This window comes from Mobula hypostoma, chromosome 3 (assembly GCF_963921235.1).
Source record: "Mobula hypostoma chromosome 3, sMobHyp1.1, whole genome shotgun sequence".
Lineage (NCBI taxonomy): Eukaryota > Metazoa > Chordata > Chondrichthyes > Myliobatiformes > Myliobatidae > Mobula > Mobula hypostoma.
Genome location: NC_086099.1, coordinates 171,029,736 through 171,055,676, shown reverse-complemented (window position 1 = coordinate 171,055,676; position 25,941 = coordinate 171,029,736). Strand labels below are relative to the sequence as shown.

At 42.4% G+C, this 25,941-nt stretch overlaps 1 protein-coding gene across 2 annotated transcripts in view; it reads left to right on the top strand.

Annotated features, from left to right (window-relative positions):
- LOC134344387 (tomoregulin-1-like) overlaps window positions 1-25,941 on the top strand; it is a 304,218-nt gene that overhangs the window by 174,532 nt on the left and 103,745 nt on the right. For both annotated transcript variants that reach the window (XM_063044092.1, XM_063044091.1), the window contains one exon: window positions 25,763-25,892. In XM_063044092.1, the coding sequence (XP_062900162.1) occupies window positions 25,763-25,892 (130 nt within the window). The remainder of the gene's footprint in view (window positions 1-25,762; window positions 25,893-25,941) is intronic.

Here is a 25,941-nt window from a genome sequence, read left to right as displayed (position 1 = left end):
AGATGCTGCCTGACCTGCTGAGTTCCTCCAGCATTTTGTGTGTGTTGCTTTCATTTCCAGCATCTGTAGAATTTCTCTTGCTTGTATACAGTATACATTCCAGTTTTCCATGAATGTTAATGTCAGGAGACACAACAGGAAAATTTGGTGATATATTAGGTTGCTAACTGTAGTCTTCCTTTATCTAAGGGTGAAGTTGTACACACAAATATACTTCTATTATTTTATCAATCTCTGTTTAATTGTGTCCATTGAGAAATATACTAATAGTTTCTGATTTTAATTGATACTCAGTGACAGTGTGTCGTCTGATGGCACCCACAATAGCGTTATCTCTGTTCAATGCACTTAGGAATTTGATTTTTCTTAAGTGCAGATGTCTGATTTAAAAATGAAGATAGAGATCTGTTAACACACTCAAAATGTTGGAAGAGCTCAGAAGGTTGCGCATTATCAACGGTGAGGAAGAAACAGTTGATATTTCAGGTAAAACCCTCATTAGGACATCAGGACTTCCGATGAAAGATCTAGGCCCAAAATGTAATTTGTTTATTCCCCTCCATAGATGCAGCCTGCCCTGCTAGGTGTCTCCAAGATTTTGTGTGTATTGCTCAAGCTATTCAGCATCTGTAGAATTATTGCGTCTAGAGATCTGTTAAATCTGGTCCCTGCCCATCCTTAATTTTGCCAGATTTTCTGGTGATGAGACAATGCATGCAAAGGGGCTTTTATCTGCAGTAGATGTTGTTACGTACCCCGTAACTGGGTTGCCAAACCAGCAGAAATGGATCACTCAGTTGGATTCTGGATTACTAGAACTAAGAAAGTTTTATTAAAGAAACAAGCAACACAGTACTCTAATCAAAAGGATAATGAATGCAACAGTTCAGCAATGATAAACACACCTGTGCACAGAATTAAGATAACAGGATCAATCAAGCTCTATCGTTGTCTAGGGGTAAATGACCAGTTTCAAAGTGACACAAAGTCCAGTTCAATTTAGTTCAGTTCGCAGTAATCCTTGCCATGGCAATGGACAGTGTGGGGGGGGGGGGGAGGAGAGAGAGCAAAACGAATGAACATTCAACACAGCTTCCACACACAGACCTTCGCAGTCAGCTCATCCCTCCCCCTCCTGTCTTCTCCTATCATTTTGCATCTCCCCCTCCCCCTCCAGCTTTCAAATCCCTTACTCACTCTTCCTTCAGTTAGTCCTGACGAAGGGTCTCAGCCTGAAACGTCGACTGCGCCTCTTCCTATAGATGCTGCTTGGCCTGCTGCGTTCACCAGCAACTTTGATGTATGTTGTTCGCAGTCAGCTGTCGGGCGAGTCCTTTGTGATGTCATCTGAGGTCACCGACTGTGACCCCTCCGTTTCCAGATACGATCGTTTCCCTGCGCTGAACCTAGCACCCAGGCAAGGGTGGACACACACCAGGTTCCCGCCGATAGTGCCTTTCCACCCTGTGCATTTATGGCTTGATCCCGCGATCGGCCGTCCGAAAGCTTCCCACCAACTTGTGAGAGGCGCACCGCTTCCAGGGTCTTGTTACCTCGGGTGTCATGTGTGTCCTGCCTTAGCGAACCTGTCCCTTTTTATCCCCCTGCTGGGGTATCGCCTGTCCATCACTTCAAACAGTTCAGGGTTCAAAGGGGGAGCCGCTCTAGACAGCTCTCTTTCCCGTCCCTTCATTACACATCTCCAAATGCTGCTCCATTGTCTTCCTTATCTCTCTCTCTCCCGAAGACAGGTGGCAGACCAACTGCTGATCACACAGGACAGCTAACATCTATGTGTATTCTTGTCACAATGTAGAGGCAGTGCTCCATCGCAATGAGTTGAGAGTAGTGCCACAAACATCGTCTCAGTTATCCTCTGCAATTATTGAGCTCTTCAGTGCCCAGAAATATGATCACCTACAGAAACCTGAGTCAAGCCTTTCTTGGTGATTCCTGTGGACCGAAGAATTTCTTAACTTCTGAAAGCAGGCCACATGTTTAATATATACATTTATTATTTAACTTTAAACTATCCCCCATGGCGCACCTCAAGGGCCTGATGTCTAGTGCAAGGAGAGCAGTTAGGGCCTTAAGAGATGTAGCTTCATTCCCATTTCCTTCTCATTAAAATATGAAAAAGGAAGTACTTCTAAAACACTTTGGGAAATCAAGTAACTTTTCCCGTTAGTGCGCTCACCTAGAACTTCCACATGATTTTCCTGGTTATAAAGTTATATATACAACATGGAAACAAGCCCTTTGGCCCAATGAGTCTGCACACACCACGTAGCATCACTTACACTAATTCCAAATTAGTTCCATCTTATTTTCCCCATATTTCTATCAACTCCTCACAGTCTCTTACCACTCACCCACATCCTAAGAGCAGTTTGCGGTGGACAAACTATCCACTAGCATGTTTTTGGCATGTGGGAGGAAACGGGAAGACCTAGAGGAACAAGACGAATGTGTAATATCCATGCCAAAAGCACTGGAGATCAGGATTAGATCTCAGTCTTCCGAGCTACAAGGCAGCTATTCCACCAGTTGTACCACATCTGCCCCTACAAATCATTGTCTGCAAATCTGTCGAACATTTGTGGAAATTCCAAAGGAATTTTTTTTAGTCAAGTTCAGTAAAATTCATTGTCATAATCTTAGTTCATGTACCATACATTGTAGGAGAATCTTCCCTAAGAGCACCTCTGTGCAATAATTTTCAATAAGGAAATCAAATCGGTATTCCCATACTATGGTTTCTGTTTTCAAATCTCTGGCAATTTTGAAAGTGCAGTGTCAAGAAAGCAGAAGTAGAGCTTGATTATGCATTCATATCGCTTCATCGCAAATAAGGCTTTGGAACTGGTCTCAAGCAAGATGCATGTTTATTTAAAGGAAATTTCTGGGCATGTATTTTGAAGGAAAAGAACGTCAGACTGATTGGTTGAATATTTATCTAACTGAAGTAAAGTAAATTTGCTGGTGGAACTTAACAGGCCAGGCAGCATTTGTGGATGTGGAGGGGCAGTTGACATTTCAGGTGGAGACCTTGGACTAATGTAGAGTAGAATAGTCGGTACAGAGAGATAAGGAGAAAGGGGAAGTCAGGAACTAGCATGCAATATTTGGAACAAGGTGAAGCGAGGGATGATGGGCAGATGGAACCAGGTAAGGGGAGGGTGGAGGTGGTGTCAAAGACTGGAAGGTTTCAAGTGAAGACAACAACGAGCTACAGATGCTGTAATCTCACGGGGAACCTGGTAAGAGACGGATGATGGTCAGAGGGAATCAGGTGTGAGAGTGGAAGAAGCTGGGAAAAGGTTTGCAAAGTTGGATGGTGTGAGAAAACCTGGGTGGCTGTAAAGGAGAGGAAAACAAACTGGCGGAGTGTGAATTATTTGTACTCAGTGTTCATACTTAACTAGTTGACAGTGGCCCAGATGAATAGAGTTGGTTTCCTTGTAATCTCAGGAGTGTAAACACAAAATTATCTGCAGATGCTGGAGTCCTGACGAAGGGTTCCGGCCCGAAACGTCGACTCATCGTTTCTACGGATGCTGCCCGACCTGCTGAGTTCCTCCAATCTCAGGAGTGTGTATAGTGACATATATGTATTTTGATAATAAATTTACTTTGTACTTTAAAATGCAACCTGTGACACCTCTGTTAAATTCCTGCATGCAGTCCTGAAACAGTGATCATGGATATCCTCAATCTGGATTGTTTTAATGGATTTAATATTGTAGATGAATCCGTAGAGTGAGCCATTATCCCCTTTATGATCATATGTATGCCTTGACCTATCAATATATTTGGTTGTTGATAACATTCCCCAAGATCAAACAGTAAACTCTTGTTATTGATGGCTATATCATTGAATTGAATTGACTTTATTACTTACATCTTTCATATACATGAGGAGTAAAAATCTTTATGTTATGTCTCCAACTAAATGTGCAATGTGCAATTTATAGTAATTTGTAATAAATAGAATGTACAGCAGGGCAATCAATATAACATAGAAATACAATTGTATCAGTGTGAATTAATCAGTCTGATGGCCTGGTGGAAGAAGCTGTCCCAGAGCCTGTTAGACCTGGAATTTATGCTGCAGTACCATTTTCCCCATGGTAGCAGCTAGAACAGTTTGTGGTTGGGGTGACTCAGGTCCCCAGTAATCCTTCGGGCCCTTTTTACAAACCTTTCTTCGTAAATGTCCTGAATAGTGGGAAGTTTACATCTACAGGTGTGCTGGGCTGTCTGCACCACTCTCTGCAGAGTCTGGCGATTGAGGAAAGTACAGTTCCCATACCAGGCAGTGATGCAGCCAGTCAGCATGCTCTCAATTGTGCCCCTATAAAAAGTTCTTACGATTTGGGGGCACATACCAAATTTCTTCAACACACAGCTAGTATGTACAGACCACGTGAGATCCTCGGTGATGTTTATGCCAAGGAACTTAAAGCTGTTCACCCTCTCAACCCCAGATCCATTGATGTCAATAGGGGTTAGCCTGTCTCCATTCCTCCTGTAATCCACAACCAGCTCCTTTGTTTTTGCGACATTGAGGGAGAGGTTGTTTTCTTGACACCACTATGTCAGGATGATGACTTCTTCTCTGTAGGCTGCCCCATTATTATTTGAGATTAGGTCAATCAGTGTAGTATCGTCAGCAAATTTAATTAGGGGCCCCTGTGTTGAGGGTCAGAGATGCAGAGGTGAGACAGCCCACTCTTACCAACCTGCAGTGATCTGACAGGATGAATTTCATCAAGTTCAAGATAATTACTTTGCCAGATATTGGCTTGGGTATTAGCAGATTGACAAGTTTATTTAGTATTATGAGATATGTGAACATGACACATTGTGGTTTACAGTGGTTAAGGTCATGACTGTACTTGAATTAATGGAAAATACTGAAGAATATTGTAGATGATATTTTCATTCTTGGCCATCCTTGCAGAGCATTTGTCCTGGGACCAACACCTTCATGTCATCACAAAAATAAAGGTATGATGGCACCTCCACATTCTCAGAAGTTTGTGTAAATTTGGCACATTACCAAAATCTTTCTCAGACATATAGATACAGGTTTCCCCCGCCATCTGAAGGTAGAGCATTCCTATGAAACGGTTCGTAGGCCGAAATGTCGTAAAGCGAGGAAGCAATTACCATTTATTTATATAGGAAAATTTTGTGAGCATTCACAGACCCAAAAATAACCTACCAAATCATGCCAAATAACACATAAAACCTAAAATATCAGTAACATATAGTAAAAGCAGGAATGATATGATAATTACACAGCCTAAAGTAGAAATACTTTTCCACAATCATTGCAGGCACTGTTCTCCGTAGCGAAAATCTCACACAAGCGCACTCGGCAGAAAATCTCACGCAAGCGCTGTTAGCAAAAACACTCTCTCCAGTAACCTTTAAGCTATCAAGCTGCCAAATCATACCAAATAACACGTAAAAATACACAGCCGATATAAAGTAGAAATAATGTACGTACAGTGTAGTATCACTTACCGGAATTGGGAAGACAGCGCCGAGCACACTGATGATGGTGTGTTAGACTGAGTCGTCATAGGTTGGGGAGGTGCAGTGGCCCCTACCCTCTGGGCCGCTGACCGATCCCGATCCATGAAGCATGCAGGGGTGCAGCGGTAGCCGGGAGGCACACAGCAGATCTTTAAGAAAAAAGCAGGAATAAACGTGCTAATTAATTAGGTGCCACCCGACAGGTAATTGTCGGCCCAGATCAGTGCCGATTACCGATTGCACCGCCTCTGATCTGGGTCGACAATTACGGGTCGGGTGGCACCTAATTAATTAGCATGTTTATTTCGGCCTTTTTCTTAAAGATGTGCTGTGTGCCTCCCGGCTACAGCTGCATTCTCCGCGAATTGGTATCTGTCTACGGCCTGCGGGTTGGGGTGGTGGGACACTGGGGTGTCATCTCGTCATCTGTTTCCATTAGAGCAGGCAGCTCATCTTCTCCTATGACTGCCCGCCTCGATGTTGAAGGTGGAGGTTCGTCGTCTGCTGGGGCTGACGTGGAAGGCTTGCTTGACTGCTGAGCCTCGCGCATTTTTCTATCACACAGTTCTTTGTAAGCACTCAAATCATCCTGCAAATATCCCCTAAACCCACGTACCCTTTCAAAATTAAAGTCGTACTTTATCATTGCAGCGAAAATCTCACGCAGTTGCTTCACATTCATTTTGCTAAGGAATTCAGTTTCGATTGTTATCCTTTCCTCTTCCAATTGCATCAGCTCTTCATCTATCAGTTCTTGGTCATGGGATGCCAAAATCTCTTCAACATCATCTTTGTCAGCTTCCACAAGCCAAACTCACTTTGTCCTTGCTTCGTTCACCACAATCAAAACGCTTAATTATGTCTAGTGTTACGCTAAGTGTAACACCGTTACGAGCTCTTTCAGGCTTTTCCGACACCTTAGAACTCATCTTGCTAACGGCTGCTCAATGCAACATGTTTAAGCAATGCTGGCGAGAATGTCGTTCCGAATCCGGGGGAGAGCGGCTGCTGAGAGCACGCGCTGATTTTTTCGCGCGCTGATTTTCTTTGTAACAGTGAAAACACCTTCTGTTAGCGAAAACAGGGAACTAATGTAGGTCTTTCATAACAGTGAGGTTTCGTAAAGCAAACGTTCGAAAAGCAGGGGACACCTGTACACAGAGGAGTGTATCCTAATTGGTTGCAACATGGTGTAGTATGGAAACACGAAAGCCCAGGAATGGAAAGGTCTACAGAGTGGAGGATGCAGCTCAATCATTCATAGGAAAAGCTCTCACCACCATGGGGAGAACATTCACAAAGAGCTCTCCCTCATGAATGTAGCATCCATCATCAATGACCACAACATTCAGACCATGCTCTTTTTCACACTTCTATTATCAGGCAGTACTCCAGGTGCAGCCTCACCAGTACCCTGCACAGTTGCAGTATAACCTCCCTGCTCTTAAATTCAATCCCTCTAGCAATGAAGGCCAACGTTCCATTTGCCTTCTTGATAGCCCGCTGCACCTGCAAACCAGCCTTTGGTGAGTCATGCACAACCACTCTCAAGTTCCTCTGCACAGCACCATGCTGCAATCTTTTACTATTTAAATAATGATCTGTTCATTCATTTTTCCTTCTAAAATGGATGACCTTGCATTTACCAACATTGTACTCCATCTGCCAGAGCTTTGCCCACTCAACCTATCCATCACTCTCTGTATCTTCTGCACAATTTGCTTTTCCACTCAATTTAGTGTCATCAGCAAACTTAGATACACTACACTGGGTCCCCTCTTCCAGATCATTAATGTATGTAGCCCACTGAGCTAGCCACTCACATTCGTCGAGGGGCAGCAGCTTTCTGCCCCGCCAAACAGGGCATTCATGTTTGGGTGGATGCTGTGTAATGTACCCCAGTACAAACCCACAATGCCAAAAATCAGACAGTACACAATAGGTGATTAAATGGTGACAGTTCATAACTCTTACTTTGCTATGTGGTTAGTAGAGAAACAAAATATAAAAGAAAAAGGTGCCAGTTTATTAAATAGTTCATGCACAGCAATCATTGGAGCTCACGCCTCTGGTATTCCTCCGTAAACGACCTCTGCCGAAGCATCACCGACCTCTGGACCCTCAAATTCCCGTATTCGCCATCCGGTAATCACCGAGCGCCCTCCCCACTCGTCCTTCCTCTTCACTCGCCTCGACCGAAGGCCCACGAGAAACCCCAGCTCTCAGACATACAAGAAAGAATAACATTTCTCCCATTGGTTAGCTACCTGTTATCTGTAGTTATAACCCAAACATCACTGCTATAGAGAAACCATTACATTAGCCTTAGCAGTTAACATTACTGAGAACCCTACTTGCTTATCATGAGCAGTTGTGGGCCCAGCATGGACCCCTGCAGCAAACCGCTCACCACTGATTGCCAACCAGGGTAACACCCACGTATTCCAACTCTCTGCTTTCTATCCATGCTAATACACCACCCCTAGCTCTATGCATCATTATGGACGAGGCTTTTATGTGGCACCTTATGGAACGCCCTCTGGACGTACAAGTAAATACCATCCATCTGCTCCCCTCTATCCACTGCGCTCATTATATCCTCAAAGAACTCCAGTAAGTTTGTCAAACAGGACCTGCCTTTGCTGAATCCATGCTGTGTTTGCCTGATGGATCCATTTCTTTCCAGCTGCCTTTCTATTTCTTCTTTAATGATAGCTTCAAGCATTTTCCCAGCTACAGATGCTAAACTAACTGACCTATAGTTGCCTGCCTTTTGCCAACATCCTTATTTGAACAGTGGCGTGACACTCACCGTCTTCTAATCTACCATGACCTGCCCAGAGTCCAGAAAATTTTGGTCAATTATCACCAATGCCTCTATTATAACTTCTGCCATTTCTTTCAATACCCTGGGATGCATTCCATCAAAACCAGCACACTTTTCTATCTTCAGGCCCACAAGTTTGTTCAGCACTACCTCTTTAGTGATAGCTATTGTGTCAAGGTTCTCATCTCCCATCTCCTATCACATCCATAACATCTCTCTTAGGCACATTAGACATGTCCTCCACCATGACACAAAATAGTCATTCAAAGTCTCTGCTTTTTCCTCATTACCCAATATCAATTCCCCCTTCTCGTCCTCCAAGGGACCTCTGTTAACTTTAACCACCCTTTTCTGCTTTATAGAATTATAATAACTGTTACTACACGTTTTTATATTTTGTGCTAGTTTATTTTCATAATCTAGCTTCCCTTTCTTTATTGCTCACTTAGTGGTTTTTGGTGCTTTTTAAAGGTTTTCCCAATCTTCCAGTTTCCCACTACTAGGCTACTTTGGATGCATGAGCTTTTAGTTTGATGCTTTATTTTATTTCCTTAGTTATCCAAGGCTGGCTCTCCCCACCCTTACTGTCCTTGCTTTTAACTGGAATATACTTTTGTTGAGCACCGTGAAAAATCTCTTAGAAAGTCTTCCACTTTTCCTCATCCATCCCAGCATATAGCCTGGTTTCCCAGTCTGCACTAGCCAAATCTTTCCTCACCCCATTATAGTCTCCATTGTTTAGGCATAATACACTGATTTTTGATTGAACTACTGCACCCTCTATTTGTATGAATAACTCAGTCATACTGTGATCCCTCTTTCCAAGAGCATCCCTAACTACTACTACTACGTCGACTCAGGCCTAGGGGGCCGGCATCGGGTCGGGTCAGGGCCTTGCCTTGCTACTGGTACCATGTAGCCCAGTACTACCTGGCTCGGGTCAGGCTGTTGGCAACTCAACCGGCACACCCCCTGGTGCACTTTGGTTAACCAGGGAGGAGGGGGTGTAGGCACCTAGCAGGACTAAAAACAAAACCTGTCAAAAGGCAGATGAACTCTTTGTGAGTCAACGGCCACCTACTATCTGTGTGAGGAGTGGCACGCCACACAGTCTTTCATTTCGCGCCTTTGTAAGGCAAGGCATACCTAACTACAAGATCACTAATTTTATCCTTCTCATTGCACAGGTCCAGATCTAAGATAACACATTCCCTTGTAGGTTCAGTACTTGCTATTTAAGCAAGCCATCACAGATGTATTCTAAGAAGTCCTCCTCAAGATTGCCTCAACAAACTTGATTCACCCAATCTATGTGCGTTAAAGTCCCCCATGATAACTGCTGTTCCATTCTTACATGCCTCAGATATTTCTCTGTTTATTGCCTGTGCCACTGTAAGTTTACAATTCAGTGGCCGATAGACAACTCCCACCAGTGAGTTTTTCCCTTTACTATTCCGAATCTCTACCCGGATGGATTCGACATTCTGCTCCGTAGATCTTATATCGTCTCTGACTATCGCCCTGATCTCATCTTTAATTAAGAGTGCTACCCCACCTCCCTTATATTCCTGCCTATCCTTCTATGCTACCTGATATTCTTGGATATTTAATTCCCAATCCTCTCCACCCTGCAACCACATCTCTGTAATGACCACTAAATCATACCCCTTTATACTGATTTCTGCCACAAGTTCACTGATTTTGTTTCAAATACTACAGGCATTCAAATAAAGTGCCCTTACACTCATTGTGCTTTTAAAATCTTGTAATCTTTTACTCTTTTGCACTTGACTTTTCTTCACTCCACTCTTACTTTTCTCATTTTTATCTTTTGCTTTTTACTTTATCGATACTTCTCCAATCTCTTGAATCCACCCTCTGACTATTTAGTTTGAAGCCCTGTCCACAGCCCTAGTCATGTAATTCACTAGGATCCAGGTCCCATCACAGATCAGGTGGAGCCCGTCCCATTGGTACAGCTCCCTCCTTCCCCAATACTGGTGCCAATTTCCCATGAATTCAAACTCATTTCTCCCTCACCAATCCTTCAGCCATGCATTTAACTCTCTAATCTTCTTGACCCTGTGCCAATTTGCATGTGGCTCAGGTAGTAATCCAGAGATGACTACTTTTTTGGTTCTGCTTCTTAATTTAGCCCCTAGCTGCTCAAGTTCCCTCAGCAGAACCTCTTTCCTCATTCTACCTACGTCATTGATACCCACGTGGAACAAGATAACTGGATCTTCCCCTCCCACTGCAAATTCCTCTGCAGGTCAGATAAGATGTCCTGAAACCAGGCACCAGGCAGGCAACACAACCTTTGGGATGCTCTATCCTTGAGACAGAAAACTCTGTCTATTCCCCTGACTATACTATCCCCAATTACAACTACATTTCTTTTCTTTCCTCCCACTTGAATGGCTCCCTGAACTACGGTGCGACAGTTAGGTTACTCATCCTTCCTACAACCCTACTCTCATCTACACAAGGAGCAAAAATCTCAGACCTGTCGGACAAGCTCAAAGGCTGAAACTCCTCCAGCACCGTCTCAGATCCCACTACTCGTCTCACTCACAGTCACATCCTCTTGTCCCTGACCTCAGACTGAATTTGAGGCAGCTAATCTATTGGGTGTGACTACCTCCTGAAAGAGAGAGTACAGGTAACTCTCCCCCTCCCGGATGTGCCACAGTGTTTGAAGTCAGGTCCAGGTCATCAAATTTGAGCCTGAGTTCCTCGAGCAGCCAACACTTGCTGCAGGTGTGATCACCAGAAACCACAATGGGGTCCACCAGCTCACATATCATGCAGCTACTGTACATCACCTGATGCTGCATTATTCCTACTTTATTTAATTAGCTGTAATTTAGTGACTCTTTATTCAACAACTACAAAAGCCTTACCTGCTGCTTACCTGTGCCCCCTTGCTGTAGACTCTTGAGCCAAAGCCACAAGTTCCCATTCCCACACTGGTCCATTCACACAATGGCCACTCTGCTTTGACCCTGTTTTACTTTTCTAATGAATCGCGAATGAATTGGTCCACCGCTAATGCGCTGAGCCCCGCGAAATGCTACTTTTTAAAAACTCTTCTCCCCGACCTGTGCAGTGCTTGCTCTCTCTGTGAATCGATTGGTCCGCTGCTAATGTGCTTGGCCCTGCAAAATGCTCCTTTTACAAGCACTCTTCACAACTCATGTTATTTGTATTATTGTTTTATTTATACAATTTGTCTTCTTTTGTCCATTGATTGTTTTGTCAGTCTCTGTTTATGTATCATTTTTACATTAATTCTATTGTATTTCTTTGAATTCCTGTAAATGGCTGCAAGAAGATGAATCCAGTAAAATATATGTACTCTGACGATAATTTTTTCTTTGACTTTGACTGTTTTTCTGATGGCTCAAGACAGCTTTTCAAATTCCTCTTCCTCTTCACCCATCCTGAGAATTGAAACTGTTCCCAAGCACAACAAAGTGTTAATTTAGACTTTAATACCTGTTCCCTTGCTTTGCTTGTCCTAATTGTGTATTAAAAATTAGTCATTTTCAATAGACTGCATGCCCTTTAACCCCATATGCCTTACATGAAAATGAAGGAGACTCAAACCCAGTTAAAATGTAATTTCTCAGACTGGTTTGTTAAACAAGCTTCAGCTTGAAGTTACCAGATTGTGATGTGTGGCCCTAGTAGTGCTTGACACATTATAATTAATTTTTGTCACAGAGGTTTCAGTGTTCTAACTGTGGAATTAATTTTGCAGCAAGACCGGGGTGTAGATTAATGAATCCCATGCTAGGCGAAGATCTCCGATTAGAAATTCTGCACGTATTTAGCTATTTAAAGCTGAGAAAAAAAGACCATAATAGTTGTATTCTGGGCTTTTCACATGGGTGCTTTTAAAACACAAAAAGGTACCATAAAAATTCACAAGATGCTGTTTAGGTCACAGTTGGATCATCTTGTTTTAGTTCTTAAAATACAGCTTTGTCAAGAGTGTTAGAACCATTGAAAAGTAAGAGAGTACACTTGCTCCAGTTACACCTGGAATAGGAGTCTTAATTACTGCAAAAAGATGAGAAAAATTGTTTCTTTTTTACTAGTTTTGGGCAGATGAAGGGAAGACCTGAATGAAGTTTTAAAAATTATGAGAAGTTTCAAGAGTAAGATGAGCTCTTTATCATAATCTTCCACCATGGCATGGACAACAGTTAAAAAGTAAATTGAATAAATATCTGAAAAGGAGATTAGAAGGACATGAGGACAAGACTGCACTTAAAGCAAACCTCTATTTAAGTTTCCTTGCAGGCTCTTTAGTTAATTTTGCTTCCCTGGTGTGCCATAATTTGTGAAAAACCAAAGTTCTAATGCCAAAAAATAACCCTTCAAAATCTCAGGATTGAAACCAGAAAGTGATATGCTCCCTTTCTCAATTTTTTGTCTCTTTCTCTTGCCTCTCTGTCTCTGTAACTCTCTAACTATGATTCAATGGTGCTGAAACCATATACTGTATGTCCAAATGTGTAAATTTCTTCTCATAGATGGTTAGTCTTCCTTGTTCTTTTTGTAACTAAAGGCTGCCAGATTTTGTTTTCATCCTTTCTCCAAAAGAGCATCAGAGTAGAGATACTCTTGCAGTTTTAAACAAGACCTTGGGGTAATTGTAGGTGGGCAAAGATTTCGTTCATTCATCAATTGTCCACTTTTGTGATGTAAACAATCCCTCTGCTTTTTTAGGTTTATGTAGATTCAACATGTCATCTGAAACGTTGACATACATCTGTAAATGCACATTGGAGAATATCCTGATTGGTTGTATGGTGGCCTGGCATGGAAACACTAATGGCCAGGAATGGAAAGGGCTCTAGAGGGGGCTGGGTGCAGCCCAGCCTATCACAAGAAAAGCCCTCCCTACCATTAAGCACATGTACAAGGAGCATTGCCGCAACAAAGCATCATCCATCATAAGGGACCCCCATCAACCAGGCCAGGGTCTCTTCTTGCTTCTACCATCAGGCGGGAGGTACAGGAGCCTTATGTCCTACACCCCTGGGTTCAGGAATAGTTATTACCCTGCAACTATCAGACTCCTGAACCCGTGTGGATAACTTCACTCACTTGAACTCTGAACTGCTTCCACAACCTCCAGACTGACTTTCAAGTACTCTACAAATTCATGTGTTATTTGTTAATTTGCTTTTTTGTTTATTTGTTTATTTATTTATACTAATTTACTCTATTTAGCTTCTTTTACATGTTGGTTGTTTGTCAGTCTTAGTTTATGTATATAGTTTTTCATAAATTGCAATGTATTTCTTTATTTTCCTGTTTTTCTTCCAGCCTGAAAGTAAATGAATCTCAAAGCAGTATATGGGGACACATAGTATATGTACTGTGATGATAAATTTACTTTGACTTCATAGAATTTTAAGATTACTGATTCCTGATCTAGATTCTAATTAAGATGTTGCCATAGATTCATGAGCCTATATTTCCATCAGCAGAAAAAAAAAGAAAAGAAAGAGCTTGCTCTTGTGTTGCACAATTAATGGTCTCAGATTATCCCAAAAAGCTTCAAGGCTGATGCCGTAACCGACGCAAGTGGCCTACGCGCGTTGTGAGCATTTATACTTGTGCGTTGGTGTGTCTGCATCGCTCTGCAATTCTTTGTTTATTGACTTCCACAAGCCCACTACACCTTGACTTTAAAATGCTTCTGCTGGACTTCAGAGCTCTCCAAGTCCTCACCTCTCCCCATTTATTTCTGTAATATCTCCCAACCCTGCAATCTTCCAAAATAATCTGAACTCCCTCTTCTCATCTCCTGAGTATTCAATACACTGTTAACATATTTGCCTTCAGCCAACAAAGCACTAAACTTCGGAATTCTCCCCCAAAGTCTTTGTATCTCTCCTTGTTTAAAACACACTCAATTGGCACAATGTTCAGTTTGTGCAAACTGTTATTTTTTTGGAATGACACACATGACCAAATGTCTCATTTCAGTACTGTAAAGGTAATGGAAGAACACATCTTGATCAGCACTAGACAAACTCCTTTCCCTTTCGAAAATAACAAAATTGGATCTTTAACATTCCGAGAACGTATGGGCCTTGATTAATGTCACATTCAGGTTTATTACCACTGTTTTATATGATGTGAAATTTGTTGTTTGACAATAGCAGTACAGTGCAAAGACATAAAATTACTGTAAATTACACTGCTGGCCCCTCAGTGGGGACTGGGGTTGGTTCTCCATACTTCCCCATCCTGAAGTCCACAATCAATTTCTTGATCTTGCCGGCATTGAGTGCAAGGTTGTTGTTCTGACCAACTGATCTAATGTGTCAGATTCCTTCTTTTTCAGCTCTTCAGCTCTTCCAACAATCACCTCTCAGCTTCTTGCATTTCGCACCCCCCTCCCACCGACCCCACCTTCACACTCCCCTGGACTCACCTATCAGCTTGTACTCATCACTCCCCCCCCCCACCTTCTTATTCTAGCTTCTGCTCCCTTTCTTTTCAGTCCTGATGAAGGGTCTCAGCTCAAAATGTCGACAGTTTACTTCCCACCATTGATGCTGCCTGACATGTTGAGTTCCTCCAGCATTTCATGTGTGTTGACCTGATATTACTCCTGTGCAGCCATTGGCATCTTTGACAACTCTGGGCATGCTTAATATTGCAGTGATGTGTCAGCCTAAATTATGTTCTTGAGCTCCACAATGGAGCTTGAACTAATCCTGGTATTCTCTGCAAGAAGTCTCTGTACGTTTTCCCTGTGGAATGTGTCGTGTTTTCCCCTGGGTCCTCTGATTTTTTCCCCCACAGTCCAGAGGTGTACCAGGTAGGTTAAATGGTCGTTCTCAATTGTCCCATGATTAGGTCAGGGTTAGATCAAGGCTCTCGGGGGTTACTGGGGAGGCACGGCTTAATGAGCTGCTGCATCTCTAAATGAAATAAATAAAAATAAAAGTACAAGTAATTATACTGAACCAGAGGAGGATAAAATGGAAACATTACATTTGCCCCAAGGAAGAATGATTGTAAACAATACAAGAACAGTAGTAGTAATTGACTGACATATTCTTCCCAAGTTCTGAACATGATTTTTCATGTTTTTCATGAAGCTCAGTGCCTGGAAAAAACTTGTAACTTAACAGAAATCATCAACATAAGCGATTGCCAATGACCTTGGTGCTAAACACTTTAGTACGTACGGGAGTGGAACCGGGTGTGGTCTTCTGCTGCTGAAGCTAATCCACTTCAAGCTTCCATGTGTTTGTGCATTTAGAGATGCTGTTCTGCACACCACAGTTGTAACACATGGTTACCTGAGTTACTGCTGTCTTCCTGTCAGCTTGAACCAGTCTGGCCATTCTCTTCTGACCTCTCTCATTAAAAGGCGGTTTCTCCCATAGAACTGTCAGTCACTGGATGTTTTTGTTTATTGCACCATTCTTTGTAAATTCTAGAGACTGTTGTGCATGAAAATCCCAGGAGAACAGCAGTTTCTGAGATACTCAAACCACCAAAACCATTCCACAATCCAAATGACTTAGATCACATTTCTTCCACATTCTGATGTCTAGTCTGAACATCAGCTGAACCAATTGACCATGTCTGCGTGATTTTATGCATTGAGTTTCTGCCACATGATTGGCTGTTTAGATATCTGCAGGTGTACAGGTGTAACTAATAAAGTGGACACTGAATGTATATTATGTGCAGCTTGCTGTTTTAATCTGGTAACATTTATTTGTATACGGAATGTTGTGTATTTACCTGAAGAAGTATTATTGAGTGAGATGTGTATTATTAAGTGTTTGCACACAACTGTTTTTGTTTCATTGTTCCTTCCAAAAACATTTGGGTTCTAGTATATATCTACATACACTACAGAAATGTCCTAGAACACTGAAAATCCTTCCTCATTGATATAGCAACAAGTAATAAAATGTCTGTTTTACCCCAGGTTTTTATATGAAGGAAAAGATTCTAAAGATAACAACTTCTAAATGCAAACAAAGTGTACTTATTAACAGCAACCAAAGTACAATTTCCAAATTATTCGTTACAAAATTAGGTATTGAAAAGTTGTGATAAAAATCAATAATATTCTAGCATATTAGATTTTAGATTTAGATTATGAAGACACGTAGTCCTCTTTTATTGTCATTTAGTAATGCATGCATTAAGAAATGATACATTATTTCCTCCGGTGTGATATCACAAAACACAGGACAGACCAAGACTGAAAAAACTGACAAAACCACATAAATATAACATAGTTACAACAGTGCAATACCATAACTTGATGAAGAAGTCCATGAGCACAGTAAAGTTCAAAGTTTCTCAGATGTCCCACATCTCACGCAGACGGGAGAAGGAAGAAAAACTCTCCCTGCCATGCCGACCACAATCCGACTCTGAGTCACCTGAAAACTTCAAGCTCTGATCAGCTCTCCGACACCGAGTACTGAGCGCCATCTCTGTCGAAAGGATTCGACCTCCTTCTCGGTCGCCAAAAGCAGGCAAGGCTGGGGATTTTGAGGCCTTCCCTCCAAAAGATTCCCGACCACATAGTAACGACAGCAGCGAATGGGTGTTTCAGAAATTTCTCCAGATGTTCCTCTGTGCTTTCACGTCCATTCTTCATCAAATCAGAATTGTCCACGGCCCCTATTTAACAGATATGACATCATTTTTCACCGGAGGGCTGCGCACACACAGGCGCGTCGTCATCTTCTCCTCCCGCCGATTAAAACATTTAATTAAAATATAAATGACTTGTATGTATTTAGTGGCTATCAGTTTACATGAGGTGTTGGGCAATAAACCAAATACATTAGAAGGAATGCTATTCATCCATGAATGTGATCTAGTCATTTTTGAATTTTGTCATAGTGATTACCCATTGTGGTTTAATTTTCCGTAAAGGCATTAAGATAAAAGTTGCCGCTGAATTGCTTGTCTTTTGTGTTTCAGTAATGTGCTGTTTATCTCATGGGATTGGAAAATTATGTTTCAGAAAATGAGGTATAACACTATTTAAGTGAGTAGCAAGTTAAGTTGGAGGAGATGATAATAAAAATATTAGAATAGCAAATCATTATAAGTTTCCACATAATACAAAGTTAGGGGATATTAAGAACAGTGAGGAGATTAGCTACCTCGCTGCACGGAATTGAAAAGCATTATAGATTTTTAAATGGTGAGAAAATGGGCAATGTTGATGCTCCGAGGGATTGGGGTATCCTTGTACATAGATCACCGAAAGGCAGCCCGCAGATACAGCAAACCTGGTTAACAAATGGTAGTGTATTGTTTGCCCCTCTGACTGGTGGCTTGTGACTAGTGTTGTGTCGCAGGGATCATTGCTGGGCCCATTGGTGTTTGTTAACTATATCAATGATCTGGATGACACTGTGATAAACTAGATCAGCAAATTTGTAGGTGACACCGAGACAGAAGGTGTAGTGATCAGTGAGGAAGGGAATCAAAGCTTGCAGTGGGATCTAAACCTGCTGAAAAATGGCTGATGGAACTTAATGCAGAAAAATGTGAGGTGTGGCATTTTGGGAAAACAAACCAGGGTCGGACTTACACAGTGAATGGTATAGGGCACCGAGGTGTGCGGTAAAACAGAGGGATCTGGAAATACAGATCCATAATTCATTGAAAGTGGCATCACAGGTAGATAGAATCATAAAAAGAGCTTTTGGCACTTCATAAATCATAGTACTGAATACAGGAAACACACACAAAATGCTGGAGGCATTCAGCAGGCCGGGCAGCATCTATGGAAAAAAGTACAGACGACGTTTCGGGCTGAGACCTTTCAGCAGGACTGGAAAAAAGGATGAGGAGTCAGAGGTAAAAGGTGGGGGAATGGGAGGGAGCTATCCAAGGTGATAGTTGAAACCGGGAGGGGGAGGGGTGAAGTAAAGAGCTGGGAGGTTGATTGGTGAAAGAGATATACGGCTGGAGAAGGGGGAATCTAATAGTAGAGGATGGAAGGCCATGGAAGAAAGAAAAGGGGGTGATGCACCAGAGGGAGATGATGGGCAGGCAAGGGTCCTTCCTCTCCTACATCTTTTAACTCTACTCCTCATCTTTATTTCTCCAGTCTTGCTGAAGGGTCTTGGCCCAAAATGTCGACTGTACTCATTTTCATAGATGCTGCCTGGCCTGCTGAGTTCCTGGTCAGAGATACTATTACAGCTACAGAAAGGGTGGGTAATGTAGCAGGATCCTCTTTTGAGTCAGTATGGGTGGAATTCAGGAACAGGAAGCGAGCAGTTATTCTATTGGGGGTATTCTATAGGCCCCCTGGTAGCAGCAGAGATACAGAGGAGCAGATTGGGAGGCAGATTTTGGAAAGGTGAAAAAATAACAGGGTTGTTATCATGGGTGACTATAACTTCCCTAATATTGATTGGCACCTGATTAGTTCCAAGGGTTTAGATGGGGCAGAGTTTCTTAAGTGTGTCCAGGACGGATTCCTGTCACAGTATGTGGACAGGCCGACTAGGGGGAATGCTATACTGGATCTAGTACTAGATAATGAACCGGGTCAGGTCACAGATCTCTCAGTGGGTAAGCATCTGGGGGACAGTGACCACTGCTCCCTGGCCTTTAGCATATCATGGAGAAGGATTGAATCAGAGAGGACAGGAAAATTTTTAACTGGGGAAGGGCAAATTATGAGGCTATAAGGCTAGAACTTGCGGGTGTGAATTGGGATGATGTTTTTACAGTGAAATATACTATGGACATGTGGTCGATGTTTAGAGATCTCTTGCTGGATGTTAGGGATAAATTTGTCCCGGTGAGGAAGATAAAGAATGGTAGGGTGAAGGAACCATGGGTGACAAGTGAGGTGGAAAATCTAGTCAGGTGGAAGAAGGCAGTTTACATGAGGTTTAGGAAGCAAGAATCAAATGGGTCTATTGAGGAATATAGGGAAGCAAGAAAGGAGCTTAAGAAGGGGCTGAGAAGAGCAAGAAGGGGGCATGAGAAGGCCTTGGCTAGTAGGGTAAAGGAAAACCCCAAGCATTCTTCAATTATGTGAAGAAAAAAAGGATGACAGGAGTGAAGGTAGGACCGATTAGAGATAAAGGTGGGAAGATGTGCCTGGAGACTGTGGAAGTGAGCGAGGTCCTCAATGAATACTCCTCTTCGGTATTCACCAATGAGAGGGAAATTGATGATGGTGAGGACAATATGAGTGAGGTTGATGTTCTGGAGCATGTTGATATTAAGGGAGAGGAGGTGTTGGAGTTGTTAAAATACATTAGGACGGATAAGTCCCCGGGGCCTGACGGCATATTCCCCAGGCTGCTCCACGAGGCAAGGGAAGAGATTGCTGAGCCTCTGGCTAGGATCTTTATGTCCTCGTTGTCCACGGGAGTGGTACCGGAGGATTGGAGGGAGGCGAATGTTGTCCCCTTGTTCAAAAAAGGTAGTAGGGATAGTCCGGGTAATTATAGACCAGTGAGCCTTACGTCTGTGGTGGGAAAGCTGCTGGAAAAGATTCTTAGAGATAGGATCTATGGCCAGGTAGAGAATTATGGTCTGATCAGGGACAGTCAGCATGGCTTTGTGAAGGGCAGATCGTGTCTAACAAGCCTGATAGAGTTCATTGAGGAGGTGACCAGGCATATAGATGAAGGTAGTGCAGTGGATGTGATCTATATGGATTTTAGTAAGGCATTTGACAAGGTTTCACATGGTAGGCTTATTCAGAAAGTCAGAAGGCATGTGATCCGGGGAAGTTTGGCCAGGTGGATTCAGAATTGGCTTGCCCGCAGAAGGCAGAAGGTCGTGGTGGAGGGAGTACATTCAGATTGGAGGATTGTGACTAGTGGTGTCCCACAAGGATCTGTTCTGGGACCTCTACTTTTTGTGATTTTTGTTAACGGCCTGGATATGGGGGTAGATGGGTGGGTTGGCAAGTTTGCAGACGACACAATAGTTGGTGGTGTTGTCGATAGTGTAGAGGATTGTCAAAGATTGCAGAGAGACATTGATAGGATGCAGAAGTGGGTTGAGAAGTGGCAGATGGAGTTCAACCCGGAGAAGTGTGAGGTGGTACACTTTGGTAGGACAAACTCCAAGGCAGAGTACAAAGTAAATGGCAGGATACTTGGTAGTGTGGAGGAGCACAGGGATCTGGGAGTACACGTCCATAGGTTCCTGAAAGTTGCCTCACAGGTGGATAGGGTAGTTAAGAAAGCTTATGGGGTGTTAGCTTTCATAAGTTGAGGGATAGAGTTTAAGAGTCGTGATGTAATGATGCAACTCTATAAAACTCTGGTTGGGCCACACTTGGAGTACTGTGTCCAGTTCTGGTCGCCTCACTATAGGAAGGATGTGGAAGCATTGGAAAGGGTACAGAGGAGATTCACCAGGATGCTGCCTGGTTTAGAGAGTATGCATTATGATCAGAGATTAAGGGAGCTAGGGCTTTACTCTTTGGAGAGAAGGAGGATGAGAGGAGACATGATAGAGGTGTACAAGATAATAAGCGGAATAGATAGAGTGGATAGCCAGCGCCTCTTCCCCAGGGCACCACTGCTCAATACAAGAGGACATGGCTTTAAGGTAAGGGGTGGGAATTTCAAGGGGGATATTAGAGGAAGGTTTTTTACTCAGAGAGTGGTTGGTGCGTGGAATGCACTGCCTGAGTCAGTGGTGGAGGCAGATACACTAGTAAAGTTTAAGAGACTACTAGACAGGTATATGGAGGAATTTAAGGTGGGGGCTTCTATGGGAGGCAGGGTTTGAGGGTTGGCACAACATTGTGGACCGAAGGGCCTGTTCTGTGCTGTTCTATTCTATGTTCTATGTTCTATGTTCCTCCAGCATTTTGTCTGTTGCTTGGATTTCCAGGATTTTCTCTTGCTTGTTATTGAATACAGCAATTGGGATGTAATTTTGAAGTTGTGTAAGATATTGGTGAGTCAGAATTTAAAGTAGTGTGTACATTTCTGGTCATCTACCTACAGAAATGATATCAATAAAATAGAAAGAGCGCAGAGAAAATTCACAAGGATGTTGCTGGGACTTGAAGACTTGAGTTACAGGGAAAGGCTGTATAGGTTAAGATGTTATTCACTGGGGCATAAGAGAATGAGGGGAGATTTGATACATGGAGACAAAGTTATTAGGGATATAGATAGGGTGAATGCAAGCAAGTTTTTTCCACTGAGGTTTGGTGAAATTAGTACCAGAGTTGAGGATGAAAAGTGAAATGCTTAAGGGAAACATGAGGGGGAATTTCTTCACTTAGAGGGTGGTGAGAACGAGCTGCCTATAGAAGTTGTGCATGTGGATTCAATTTCAGCATTTAAAAGAAGTTTGGATAGGAACATGGAAGGGAGGGCTATGGTGGCTATAGACCGGGTGCAGGTCGATGGGAGTAGTTTGGCACGGTCTGGGTGGACTGAAGGCTTTGTCCTTTTTCTGTGCTGTAGTGCTCTAAGCCTCTATGACTCAAAATAACAGAAGGTATGGTGACACATATTTTTAGTGGAATTGAAAACAGGAGTGAATATCCTATTGCACTCACCTACTTCGTTATGATCTTGTACCTCATTGTCTACCTGAACTGCACTTTCTCGTCTGTTACATTTTATTCTGCATTCTGCTATTGCCTTGGTCTACCTCAGCACACTGTGTAATGATGTGATCTGTATGAACAGCATGCAAAACAAGCTTTTCACTGTGTCTTGGTACATACAGACATCCCACCCTGCAAAAACTCATTTCAGGGATGTATCACCACCATTTCAGGGAGGTAGCATCCCCGCCACCCCCAACCTCCCGACCTCCAAGGGTGTATGTAATACTTTGTTTAGTGATTTTGTCTAATCTGTAAACCAAGTTGGGTATATGCAGCAAATGTGACATTAAAATATGTACTTATATTATATTATATTATCATGTTTATTCTATTACAACTTTAAGCAAATCTGCTGGGAGTTTGGCCTCATCACGTAGGACATCAATAGAGTAGCTCCTTAGCAGCTAGCCAGCTAGTTGAAATAACGTTAGCTGTGTTGTAGTGACACCTGTTAAACTCACCTCAACATGTCTTTTACATTTTAACCCACCATGGGCAATAGAAAAGTCACTGCTGCAAACAGTGCAGCGAGCAACCCTGTCATTATTTTTATTTTTGAGGTCAACTGTAAAGCCCGCCCACGGAGAAAACTGATAGGTCTACTTAGCCGGGGTCCCCAACAATTTTTGCACCACAGACCAGTTTAATATTAACAATATTCTTGCAGACCGGCTGACGGGGCGGGGGGGGTGGTGCGAGGGTGTTAATCACGACCGGAATATAGGTGATAAGTCAATAGCATCATAACATTTTAAGTAATGTTTGGATCTTAAACACACAGCGTATATTTTCCCTGTATGAACATATAAAATCATTGCAACACACCAAAATCGCTGAATCAGTGCGAGCCCTGGGCTTGTTTTCCTGCAACAAGATGGTGCCATCGAGGGGTGATGGGAGACAGCAATACTCGAAGGGGGTTCCTTATGTCCAGTCTATTCCGCAATTTAGTTTTCGTTGCATTCATTGCAGAAAACTCTGCTTCGCAGCGATATGATGTTGGAAATGGAAGCAACGTTTTCAGTGCTTCCGTGGCTATCTCAGGGTATTTAGCCTTGACTTTGATCCAGAATGCCAGCAGAGATATTATGTGAAACATACTTTTCAGCCCGCCGTCATTTACAAGCTCGGGGGAGTTGACCTTTTTCCCGCGCTGACACGGATGACGCGCAGGTAATGACCTCGTGTGCGTTCAAGTTCAACAGTGCGTGACAGGGAATGAGGAAAGGTGCAAATGACTCATATCGTTTCATATAGCCAAAACATATTGTTTCCTTACGGCCCGGTGGTTGGGGACCACTCTTAGCATGAAGAGAGACCAATCAGGATGCTCGCTCTCCCTCTCAAAAAAAATCTATTTCCAGGATATTGTATATAATTTCCGGGCGTCAGGGAGCCACTATCGATATGCGGGAGACTCCCGGATCTTCCGGGAGAGGTGGGATGTCTGTACATATGACAACAAAAAACAACAACTCCCGTTCCATTCTGTTTCTCCATTGACGTTTGGAATGCAGACTTTTTGAAATTAGCTGCAGAACAGTGAAACTGTACAGAATGAAATATTTACAAGCACGTAGAGGAGCTGAATTTGTATCAATTTATATTCTTTCTTCACTGGGTGAGCTTATTGAGAAATCATTACTATATTTCTATCAATTTCAAAATCAAAAATCAAAATTACAGTTGTTCCTTTATGCAAAAGCCAGGCAAAGATATTAGATAAGCTGATTTTTCTTTTGGCATGTAGCTTGATCTACTATTGCTCATTGAGCCAATTATACCAATGCCAGAGCCAAACATAAGAGTGATGGTTAACTCAGCACATCTCATCATTACTCCTACCCAACATCCTTCACAGGTAAAGCAAGGTCACAGTGTCTGGCAGGCAGCAGTTGTGCCACTTGTGTGAGACCAATAACCTATCTTGTGACCAACTCCACATATTCCGGTGGTGTTAAACTTTAAAGGGCACCATTGAGCACATTGAGGCTGGGATTCAAACAAATTTTGGGATTGCACATTTGCACAGTGAATATATGAAATGCCCTCTCTGAGAAGGTGATGAAGGAAAAGAAGATAATTTAGAGAAATGTGTGAAAAGTGAAATTGACTTTGAATAACCAATTTTGTTCCTTTCCTTAAGAAGTTCAGGAGCTTATAGACTGATGACTCTTAAATCAGTGAAAAGGAATTTATTGGAAAAAATTCTTATGGCCAGGAAGGTACTTGCATTTCAAAAAGTATGGACTTAATCGGGATAGTCTGTCTGGTTTTGTGCTGGGTAGGTCCTGACTTTTTGAAGGAAGTGACAAAGATGGCTGCTGAGGGTAGGTCAGTGGATATTCTCCGTGGACTTCTCTAAGCATTTGACAAGGTCCCTCATTTTAGGCTGGACCTGAAGATTAAGTCATATGGAATTCACAGCGGGTTGGTTAATTGGATACAAAATTGGTTTAGACATAGAAGACAAAGGGTAGTGGTGGAGGGGTGTTCATCTGACTAAAGGATTGTGATCAGTGATGTTCATAGAACAGATAACATAGAAATCTACAGCACATTACAGGCCTTTCAGCCCACAATGTTGGGCCGACCATGTAACCTACTCTAGAAACTGCCGAGAATTTTCCTAGCGCATTACCCTCTATTTTTCTAAGCTCCATGTACCAACATAGGTGTTCAGCACCGATCAGTACCATGATTATATATAAATGATCTGGATTAAAATGTTGGTGGGTTGATTGCTAAGTTTACTGATGTGGGCGGAGTTATGGGTAGTGAGAAAGGTTATCAAAGGATACAGAAGGTGGAAATTTGGGCAGAGAAATGACAGATGGAACTTTTTGTGGAGAAATGTGAGGTGTTGTAATTTGGGAGGTCGAACACAAGAGAAAAATATACAATAAATGGCAGGATCATCGGAGAATTGATGTACGGATGAATTTGGGGTGCAAGCCTATAATCCCCCAAAAGTAGCAGCACAAATGGGTAAGGTGGGAAACAAGACCTACAGTGTGCTTGCCTTCATCAATTGGGGCACTGAGGACAAAAGTTGGAAAGTCATATTGCAGCTGTGTAAAAATGTACCTAGGTCATACTTGGAATATTGTGTGCTGATTTGGATACGTGTTATATGAAGGATGTGGTAGATATTGAGAAGGTGCAGAAGAGATTTATCAGGCTACTGGCTGGATTAGAGGCTGTTAAATGTAAAGAGGAGGAGATGGATAACCTTTGTTTACACTGGAGCATCAGAGGCTAAGGGTAGACTTGATACTAGTAGATAGCAAGAGTCTTTTTACCAAAGTTGAAATGTCAAATACTAGAGGACATGGGTATAAGGTGTGAGGGATAAAGTATTCAGAGGATGTGTAATGTAAGTTTTTTTATACAGAGAGTAGTAGGTGCCAGGTGAAGCAATTGAAGCAGGTATAATAGTGACTTTTACAAAGTTAGACAGGCACATAAACAGCCAAGGAAAAGTAGGATATGGAAATTATGCAGGCAGATGGAAATAGTTTAAGTTGATATCATGGCCGTCACAAACATGGAGGGCCATAAAACCTGTTCCACCACTATTGTCCTACGTTTTGTGGCATTTAATAAATGCCGTTGACTGAAGTACACTGAGCTTTTTTTTTTATCCTAGCTGTTTTTGATTCATCTTAAAGTTATTGCTGTGTTGTTTTATCAAGGGTCAACCTTGAAAGAAGAAACATATCATGATCCACATATATAATGTAACTAACCTTTGTATGTTTCAGTGCCATAAACGTTACATCCCGGTTTGTGCATCTAACGGAGACACCTACCAGAATGAATGTTTCATGAGGCTAGCTGCATGCATGCATCAAAAAGAGATCATAGCAGTCACAGACAGCCCTTGTTACACAGGTGAGTATTATGTATTGGGAAATGGATATAATGAGAAATATGTTCTGCT